At 38.6% G+C, this 11347-nt stretch overlaps 1 protein-coding gene across 1 annotated transcript; it reads right to left on the minus strand.

Annotated features, from left to right (window-relative positions):
• Positions 1–2553: 2553 nt before the first annotated feature.
• LOC140806796 (uncharacterized) lies at positions 2554–3180 on the minus strand. Its single transcript, XM_073163329.1, has one exon. The coding sequence runs from the start codon at positions 3178–3180 to the stop codon at positions 2554–2556; it is 627 nt and encodes a 208-aa protein (XP_073019430.1).
• Between the last annotated feature and the right edge of the window lie 8167 nt (positions 3181–11347).

Below are 11347 nucleotides of genomic sequence, written 5' to 3' on the forward strand. Positions count from 1 at the left end.
AAATCAACTTTCTCGGGATGCCATATCTGCAGACAATACTTTTCCATAAAAACTTTATAACCTCATCCTCGGTGATTCTAGCTAAGGGCTCGGCTTCAACCCATTTGGAGAAATAATCTACTGCTACGAGGAGTAATTTCTTCTGCGCTCGAGCTATAGGGAAAGGACCCACAATATCCAAACCCCACTGGTCAAAGGGGCATGATGCGAAGACCGGTTGCATGCTTGTAGCTGGGCGGTGGTGGAAATTAGAGTGATGCTGACAACCCTGACATTTTTGAAAGAAACGGGCAGCATCTTGGGTCATCTGAGGCCACCAGAATCCGGCCAATATGGCTTTGCGAGATAGAGCTGTTGCATCGAGGTGTTCACCGCAGCATCCTTCGTGTATTTCTCAAAGGACATACTCCACCCCGTCTTCTGCTAAGCATTTAAGCAAGGGGCCCTGATGAGATCGCCTGTACAAGACATTATTTAGAAGAACGAACCTGGGCACTTGTTTCCTGATCTTTGCAGCCTGGACTCGATCCTCTGGGAGTTTTTTATGCTCTATGTATTCCATGAGAGGAGCCATCCATGAGTTCACTGGAGGCGGGGGTGTTTATTCTTCAAGGGATGATACTAGCCGGGTAAAACAGAGAACCTCCCGGGTGCTTATTTCTGTCAAGGAAGCAGCCAGTTTGGCTAGCATGTCGGCCTCTGTATTTTCTTTTCGGGGAATTTGTTCGATACTCCAGTCTGTAAAGGATGAAGCTTGAGCAGTAATAAGCTTTAAATACTTGAGCATTTTTTCGTTCTTGACCTCGTAGGCTCCTTTAATTTGTTGGGTAGCCAGCTGAGAGTCGGAATAGATAATGACTCGGGAGGCCCCAACTTCTCGGGCAGCACGCAACCCTGCAAAAACAGCTTCGTATTCTGCTTCGTTATTCGTGACCCTAGAATCAATCCTCAGAGCCAGTTTGATTTTCTCTTCTAATGGGGAGATCAAGACAATCCCTACTCCACACCCCGATAGGTTTGAGGCGCCATCAACAAACACCCTCCATACCTCTTCCCTACCGGGCTGAATCATCTATGTCAAGAAATCCGACAATGCCTGCGCTTTTATTGCAGCTCGGGGTTTGTATTCAATATCATACTCCCCGAGTTCCACAGTCCATTTGACCATTCTCCCCGAGAATTCTGCGTGACTCATGATTCTCCCGAGGGGAGAATTGGTGAGGACCACAATGGGATGCGAGAGAAAATACGGCCTTAACTTTCGAGCGGTCATTACCAAAGCCAATGCTATCTTTTCCAATTCACTGTATCTCAACTCTGATCCTCGAAGGGAATGACTAACATAATATACAGGCTTCTGATCGGTCCCTTCGTCTTTGATGAGTACGGAGCTAACAGCAACTTCAGTAGCCGAGAGATAGACCCACAATTTTTCTCCGGGCTCAGGCTTTGCCAGGATGGGCAGTTCAGCCAGATGTTTTTTCAAATCTTGAAAGGCCTGCTCGCAATTATCGTCCCAACCGAATTTCTGCGCTTTTCTCAGGATTTGGAAGAAAGGGTAACTGCGGTGGGCAGATCGGGAAATGAAGCGTGACAGGGCCGCAATTCTCCCTGTCAATTTTTGTACGTCCCGGACAGACTGAGGAGAGGGCATGTCCACAATGGCTTGGATTTTCTCCGGGTTAACCTCAATTCCTCGGTCCGTGACCATGAACCCCAAGAACTTTCCGCTTTTAACCCCAACACACATTTGACCGGGTTAAGTTTTATTCTGTACTGTTTCAGAGTGACGAAAGTTTCAGCTAAATCATCAATAAAATGAGCGACTTCCCGGGTTTTGATTAGAATGTCATCCACATACACCTCGATATTGCGACCTATCTGTTTCTGAAAAACAAGATTCATCAATCGTTGATACGTAGCCCCTGCATTCTTTAATCCAAAAGTCATCACGACATAGCAAAAGGTACCCCCGGAGGTAATGAAACTAGCTTTATCTTGATCTTCCAAAGCTAAAGGGATCTGATGTTATCCTTGATATGCATCCAGAAAGCTTAACAGTTCACATCCAGAAGTGGAATCGACCAGCTGATCGATCCGGGGGAGTGGATAGCAATCTTTTGGGCAAGCTTTATTCAAGTCCCTGAAATCAACGCACATCCTCCATTTCCCAGTAGATTTTGGGACAAGAACTACGTTGGACAACCACGAAGGGAAATGGACTTACCTAATATGCCCGGCCTTTAGCAATTCTTCCACTTGCTCTTCAATTACTTTATCTTTTTCAGGGCCAAAATGTCGCTTTTTCTGCTTAACTGGCCGGGATCCCGGGAGGATGTTTAATTTATGCTCGGCTACTCGGGGCGAGATCCTGGAAAATTCCTGCTGAGACCAAGCAAAGACATCAATGTTAGTTTTCAAACATTGCAAGAGATTTACCCGGGTGGTTGCGCAGATATCTCGGGCCACCCGGACGTTCTTTCCTGGCTCAATTTCAACCACTTCCTGTTCTTCTTCAGCCACAAAGTGCACTTCTCTTCCATGGGTCTCCTCCTAGTGCTCTTTCTCCTTCCCTTCCCTCCTTGCCTTCTTTTGGTCAACCCGGACTGTTTCCCCATAACATCTTCGAGAAGAAGGCTGATCTCCTTTAACTTCTCCAACATGTCCTCGCACTGGGAATTTGATTTTTTGATGATAAGTTGAGGCCACGGCCTTCATTTCATTCATGGCCGGCCTTCCCAGTATGACATTGTACGAAGACGGGGCATCCACCACTGTAAAAGCAGTCATCACAGTCTTCCTCAAGTCTCCCATACCCAGGGTCAAGGGTAGAGCAATTTCTCCCTCCGGATATACGGCTTGGCCGGCAAACCCGAATAGGGCAGTTTCAACGACTTCCAGCTGGTATTCATGTAAATCCATTTGAATTAGGGCCTCTTTGAAAATAACATTAACGGAGCTCCCATTGTCTACAAAAACCCTCAATACGTCGTAATTGGCCACTCGGGCTTGAATGACAAGAGCGTCATTGTGAGGCAGGCTCACTCCTTGGAGATCTTCTGGTCCAAAGCTTATAACCGGCTCGTCTCTCCTCCTTCCATCAACCTCTAAACATTCCCTCCTACTCCTCGCCTTCTTGGCCTGGTTAGAGTCACCATCGGTAGATCCTCCTGAAATCATCTTGAATATCCCTCGACTTGTGGAGGGATCTTTTCTTTCTGCTGGTTTGATTCTTTCCTCTCGGGTACTCACTTCTCCCCCCCGACTTCTGCTTGGGGTGCTCACCGCCTTTGGGGGAACTTTCGATATTGGACGTCTAGACAACCAGGTTGGCTGCCTAGACTTATCTCACGGAGGGTGAGGTGCTGATATAGGACGCCTATTGGAACTCCTCCCTAGGACCCGACATTCATTAATATTATGGGCACAATCTTTATGGACGGTACAATACCCTTTCTGTTCTAGCATGGGGGTCCTTGCCACATAGTTGGGAAGAGGAGCTTCTTCTGACCTGCATTCTTGAATCTCCCTGTCCCGAGCAACTCTCAAAGGTACATGGGAGAAGTGTCCCGAGCCGTTCTTCTTGGGGGCTCTATCTTCGGTTTTGACAGCCCGATCTCCTCTTGCTCTTTTCAAGGCCTCTCTCTTTTGGTTTTGCGCTTCTTCCATATTAATGTATTTCTCCGCCCGAGATAAGAGATCCTCGAAATTCCCGGGCAATTTTTTAGTCAAGGATCGGAAGAAATCCCCTTCCCATAACCCTTGCATAAATGCTGTGGTTTTTGTCTTGGGTGCACAGGTCGGTACATCCAGAGCCACCCGGTTGAACCTTTTGAGATATGCTCTCAGGGTTTCGTCTTGCCTCTGTTTCACCTCGAATAAACTGAAAGCAGTCTTCTTGTACTTCTTACTGCTGCTAAATTGATGCAAGAATACCTTTGGAAGTCCTCAAAGCAATGGATGCTCTGTTGTGCCAACCCCTCAAACCACCTCTGCGCAGAATCGACCAGGGTGGTGAGGAATACCTTACATTTAATTTGGTCCCCATAACAATGTATCATGGCCATATTTTCGAAACGAGCGAGGTGCTCCTCAGGATCAGAACTCCCATCATAATCTTTGATTTTTTCCGACTTAAAATGCCCGGGAAGTGGTTCCCGAACAATGATGTCAGAAAATGGGCAACCTTTAACCACAGGAACATTGCCCTTAGAACCAACCTGCCCTTCTAACACTTTCACCTTTTTCCTCAACTCTTCCAATTCTTCCACAACAGTGGGAGACTTAGAACCCGCGCTTGATTCCCTTTCCTCTTCCCTTCTTTCTTTTTCTAGTGGCTGTTCACGTTGTTGCTCGGGATGACTGTCATGCTGAGAGGTGGCCTTCTTTGCCGTGGCAACCGCATCAGTTATAATCTTCTGTATCTCTTCAGGAGTTAGATGGATGGTGGGCTGAGGACCATTAGGAGGAGGACCACCCGCACCAGAAAGACGAGTATTGTTTTCCTCTTGGACTCGAGAGGTGTCTTGGTTAGCTCTTCTAGTAGGAGCCATATCAACGCCTTAGAACTCAAAGTTTTCCCACAGACGACGCCAATGATGCAACCCGGGCGAAACGGTCGAGTCGGGTCGGGAACTCTGCCGGATAAGCTATCAAAAATATTGAAGGAAATATGAGTTAGATGCTGGATCTGGATTATGACTTCTTGAATACTTTGGAGGACCTGCGAGCAAGAAAAATGACCACGTGAATGGGAGCCGGAAGGGTGTCCGGCGTGACCACTCCGATGCTTAAGTCAGCAAGGTACTCAAGCAATAAAACCAATGTAGCCAAGTGATGGCTGTGATGATTGGTGTGTAGTAAATGAGAGTATTAAATATCAATTAATGTCTGAGTAGATGATAAATGCGAATAAGAAACCTAGTATTTATAGTAGAGGAAGCGATGATGACCTCGTTTTTTGTGCGTGTGCATTAAATATAGTAGGGTGGCTGATTGTACCCTATTATTCTGACATGTCAAATCATACGCTAGTCATATCTCATCTGTCCTGTCAACCATTAATATTAACCAGGGATAGGTCGGCTGTATGCGTGCTCTATCAAGTCATCGCCATTAAATGCCCCCCGCCCCCCCCCCCCCCCCCCCCGCATCGAGGTGACAGAGGAGAAAACTCCTCGGGTAACCTTGCCAGAACTTGGGCGTCACGTCCTAGGCGACCCATAGCCCAAGATACGAGCGTTCTCTATTCCATTCAACTTGAAGATATTCTGTCCTGACCCGGGCACCGCTCATGGGCATGCCTCATGACCCGAGAGATCCCGGGCCCTACCAATGTCCCGGGACATATCGGGGCATCAACACCATAGAGATGTAGAGTTTGAATCAAAAGTATCCTTAGAAATTATCAAGAAAATAATCAAAGAAAATACAATGAAGTTCTCTTGGAATGGTGGGACAAGAACCAACTTCAAACCAGCACTAAAATAAAGGAAGGCAAGGAATATGAGTTCATCAGATGTAAGCATATCCCGATAAATATAAATGATCAAAAATATATGCAGATTATTAAAAAAAACATTTAAACCTTGATTTAATTAAAGCAGAAATATCACAATACAGTTGTCCAGGATTTCTGGTAAGAAATCATGGTGAAATAAAAAAGAACATACCTAGATTAGTTATTAATTACCAAGAGATTAATACATTCTAGAGTTTTATGAGTATTTAATACCTAGTAGAGATCATTTAATCAATTGAATACGAAATGAAAAAATGTTCACTATATTTGATTGTAAGTATGGATTTTATCACATTAGAATAAAAGAAGAAAGCAATAAATTCACAATCACAGCTTTCTCCCCACTACAAAGTCATTATATTTGAGAAGCATTATCGATGGATTTGGTTAATGCATCTAAGATATTTCAAAGAAAAATGGGTAATCTATTTAAAGATTATTTTAATTTTATGTTGGTTTATATTTATGATGTTTTAATAACGTGTAAAAATATGAACGAACATACTAAAAATTTAGAGAATTTCTCTAAGATTTGTAAAAAAGAACTAGTCATACCTGAAAAAGAAGACATTCAATGCTACAAGGAATATTGAATTCCTTGTAGTAGAAATAGATGAGTCAAGAAAAATTTTGTATAAACACATAGTGGAAAAGGTGCATAATTTTCCAGGTGAGCTAAAAGAGAATAATACTTCAAAGTTTCCTAAGAGTTGTTAACTTTGATTGAATGTTCATTAAGAACCTAGCAAAACATAGGAAAATGTTTAGTCTATTGCTGAAAAATGCAATATTTATATGGACAGAAGAACACACAAATGAACTTATTCAACTAAAGTAAATTTGCAAAAATATTCCAAAAATGACTATTACTCAAGATGAAGATCATGTGATATTATATACATTGTCGTTCTTACAAAGCTCACACCAGATGGAGAATAGCCATATAGGTATCGCAATGGACTATTCTTAGAATTTAATTCAGTAAAAATGACTTTTGAAAAATGACCATTATTTTTACTTGCAAAGAATTTTATCTTAAAAATTGATAATACACAAGTAAAATCTTTCTTGAAAAATGTAATTGAATCTAAACTCATGAAGGAAAGATTATTAAAATAACAGGCTTTATATCAAAATTATATTTTTTATATTGTTATTATTAAATCTCAAGAAAATATTCTTGCAGATTTCTTAACAAATTATGAACAACACTATTGTCTATTTCATCATGAAAATGGAGAGGATTTAAGGGAACACCTTGAAATGCTTCAAACTGAGTTCAACAAGCTTGCCCTAAATGCAAAGGTTGAGTAGGCTACAACAAGTTGATAAAAGCAATGTCTTTGATCGAATAACATGATTCTTACAAACTTATACTTAGCTATAGTCTGTATTACAAAATCAAATCTTTCAACTTATTGAGAAAACATTGGTTTCTCAAAAGGAGATTTTTTGTGTACATGGCTCTATACCTAGAGCAGGGGATTCAAATACCCCTAGCACAAGTGATAAATCGGGATCATAGTCGGTCCAAGCATAATTGAAGCTCTGGATCCTTATCTCGAGCTTTCAAGTTAACCATTCACCTCGAGGATTGAATAGGCATATATCAACTTTAGACCTCAAACCTACAAGGGTAAATATAAGTTTGGTACTAACGAGTTTAAAATTTCTCTATTTCAGGTATATCAACAGAACTAAGAGAAATTGAAAACAAGAATAAGTATCAACCCAGCTAAAATTTAGGTTGATATACCAAGAAAGTATCCAAAGTATAGATGAAACCAAATTCCTATCCTAAGTAAGACAAGACATAATAGAATTTAGAGATCAGCTATTGGTTTATATTACATCACCCAACTTCCCAGAAAGAACATGAGGTCTATGGGTCTGACTTATAGAGATAAACAAAGTCAAGTTTCTATTTAAATTTTATCAAAATCATGTAAATTGATCTTTTCTGTTAAATATCATGAGTGGAAAAACTACAAGTTTTGCTGAAGAAATATTTGAAAAGAAAAGAAATCTTCTGTAGACTAAACTGTTGGGGAGAAAAGAAACTCGCAGGAAATTCTGTAATATTGCTCATGTGAGAAGATAGTCAGAAAACATCTATCCAGAGTGCTCAAACCAAAAGAAGCCAGAATTCGGTAAAAGATTTCGACTAAGAACTGTCCGAATGCATCTTTGATCAAGTGATGATGAACACAAAAAATAATTTCCTCGGGTATCTCAAAAACAAAAGATTTCACGATAGAAGTAAATAAGGTGGGTGAGATGTGACTCACCACCACAAAAATACATGTCCGCTAATTAATGGAATATTGGATCATTAGCTAGTGGAAGAAGGGACCATCCAACCATCCACTACAAGACATTTTCAGTACCAACTTGAAAATTCAAAAAGTTATATACACGTTTTGAAGATTTAGTTTCGAATCCAGAGAGCTGGATTTCTATAAATACTAAGGATAAAGAAGTTGAAGTCATCGATCATTTTTTTCAATTTTATTTCAAATAAATTTGTAATATTTCTCTTTCTAAGTTTATGTGTATCATATTTCCGCTACTTATCCAAGTTTCTCGTCCTTTATGTTGCTATGTAATAATATTATGTATGTTCGAATAAAAGAACCAAGGTTTATGTCACTCTCATGTATTATTTTCAAAATTTTGTACACCAAAAGTTAGGAAATGATATAGGGTTGTTCTAAGTGATGTTGAAGGTATCTACTTTAGGAACCATATATTTCAACTGTGTTGTTAGGCTGTGAGCAGTAATATGTAATACCCCGAAGATACGACCCGACAACACTCCGGTCAAAGAGATAAAATGTTTAATTTATTATACGAAAGCATGATGGACAATAAAATTATATATTGTATATAGACTGGAAACCTTGCGTGGTCTTACGGTTTTGGGAAGGCTCGATATGTATAATAATGTTAATACTCAGATCTAAAATAAATAAAATAGAAAACAAGGCTAAAATGAGAATAATGAATGAATCAAGAAAAATTTCTCGACAAAAGAGATTAAATAAAGATACTGAAAAGAAAAATACTAAATTGAGAAGTGCCTAAACATCAAGGACAAATCGAGACTTAACTTTTTAAAATTATTGAATTTGACAGGTAAGATGAATGTTCATTATCTTTACATTGTGCATGAAATACAGAGATTATGATTCTGGTATGAAATATTAAGATTAGGATATTGGTATGAAACAGTTAAACAACAACAATGATAATCATAAATAATGCTTAAACATATATTTTATTGAAATATGTAATGCATAAACATGGCTCAACAAAAGCAAGAGAATATGTGCCAATAAACGATACAATAAAAACATGAATAATGTTCGAGCAACAACACACATGGGAGCTACATAGTCAAGCAGCTAAACTGCCGTACCAATTATGAGGGGTATATCATGTTGTGTCCAATAAACACCTAGACTCGGCCTCCATACGTCTGATAGTGATAAAACAAGAAGGCACAATAATGAATCATGTACAATGTCAATATTTCAAGTGCTTATCACACATAAAATGCATCAAGAGATAGAAAAACATATTTTCGGTCACAGGGAGAAACATGCTTGAAAGCCACTCGTTGTTTATGAAATAATCACGTCTTGTGCCAGGAATACAATACAACAAGTAGGACGGGTAACAAGAATGATATAGCTCAATTTGAATGCCATAATATTATGCCCTATACTAAATGTCATAAGATATGTCAAATAATAGAACATATAAATTAACAAGATATTTAAATCACATAAATCACATAAGACAGCTTAAATACAATTAAAACATAATTATAATTTACCGTAATATGTTACTGAACTATAACATACCTAAACCTGCTTGAACAACGACACAACAACAACTATTACCTTTCCTTCAAAATCACCGGCTTAAAATGATTAAATATTCACAAGAACATATAAATTCACCAATAACAACAACAATAATTTAAATAATTCCACTATATTTCCAAAATTCTCCAAAGCTAATTTATTTATAATCAAATCGCATATTATTCCAATAATTCTTCATTTCACAATTTAAATATCATATTCGACTAGAATTATCAAATAATTCAACAATTCGATTATTTTTTTCAACTTATAACAAAACAATTTTATTCAACCAATTATCGTTTATTTCAAAAACTCCGCAAATCGATGTATTAACCATAATTCGTGAAATGATCGCAAAATTTATGCGATACCAATTTCTCGTGTTGAAGATTTCTACTTCACACTCATCCAATGGTTAAACCTACAACATAAACTCAATATATACGTCAATATAACGCATTTCGATCGACGAAGATAATATTTCACCTAAATATGGACAATATCTCACGCAAGCTCATGAAACAGGCTGGAAACGAGCTGGTTCTCTTCCGATCTAGGGTAGGAATAATGGTGCGAGGGCATGTGGAATTAGTTGTTGAGCTCGCCGCCTTGTTTCCCTACGATTGGAGGTGGCGTGGTGGTGGCTGGAGCTCGGACTGGTGAGGCCAACGGGAAGAGGAAGGGGAAGGGGAAGGGTTCGGTTTCTTTCTTTAGTATGTGTGTTTGTATGTGTATATGTATATGTTTATTGAGTTACTAAAAATAGTAACTCAAGTCTATTTAACACGGTTTTGGATTTAATTAACAATTTTTTGTTATTTAAACTCTCTATGTATTTTATATCGTTTAAATCTCTGATATTTAAAATAAATATGAATTTTAAATAATACACAATTGCTAATTAATTATTTTAATTAATCAACTCAATAATTATTCTAATTATGTAAAATTATTGGATAGTTAATTTTAAAGTCTTGAAAGAGTTGTGCTAAATGATGTTGAAGGGATCTACTTCAGGAACCATATGTTGCGACTGCTTGGTTAGGCCGTGAACAGTAGTGTGAATCCTAGTGGATACGACCTGACGACACTCTAGTCAAAGAGATAATATCTGTAATTTATTATACATATACACGATGGGCACTAAAAAGATATATGATATATAGCTGGAAACTTTGCATAGCTTTATACTTTTTGATAGACACGATTATATGTATAATAATGTCATGTACTCAGATATAAAAAAATATAAATAAAAAACAAGTGTAAAATGAGAATAATGTGTTGAGGATCGATATAGAGTTTAGAGGGGAGGTTGAATAAACTCGTTCATTTGACGGTCGTTTTTGCAAAAGGTGCTAGAGTCCTATTAGAGATTATAGCTAATCTTGTTCAAGATTAAATCCAGCAGATCACAATAAAAAGTGCAGAAACGATCCGATGGAGTACGGTGAAATACAATAAATCAGTAGGCAGTAGAAAATGGTTGTTTATGGAAGTTCGAACATAAAATCTTCTACGTCTCCCCTTCTTCTGTTTCCAGAAGGTATCACTAAAAGACTTTGGTTTTTTACAGTAAATCACTTGTACACACCCACTTCAGCAGGAATTCTCCTTTGCATACTGAAACTCTTAGTATCTCAACACAATAAAACGAATACAACAAACAACTGGAAAAGACTCTTTTCCAGATTACAAACTCTTCTCAAAGATATAGTAACGTGAATATGTTTGTATAGAGAGTAAGAAACAATCAGCACAATATGATCTCAAAAGATCAGATAACTAATATGTAGCGTGTGCTATTTTTCTGTATATTGAGCTTGAAGATGATGAGAAGTTCTTAGTGCTCAAATCAACGTTCGTATATTAGAGAATGTGCTCGTAGTTTTTGGTAACCTATAAACGTCGTTGATCTTGTGTATTTATAGAAGTCTTGAATCCAACTTCTATA

Source organism: Primulina eburnea, chromosome 12 (genome assembly GCF_022965805.1).
Source record: "Primulina eburnea isolate SZY01 chromosome 12, ASM2296580v1, whole genome shotgun sequence".
Taxonomy (NCBI): Eukaryota; Viridiplantae; Streptophyta; class Magnoliopsida; order Lamiales; family Gesneriaceae; genus Primulina; species Primulina eburnea.

Bases quoted from the DNA above. Each gene is read 5' to 3' on its own strand.
- LOC140806796 (XM_073163329.1), bottom strand. From the start codon at position 3,180: ATGATTTCAGGAGGATCTACCGATGGTGACTCTAACCAGGCCAAGAAG.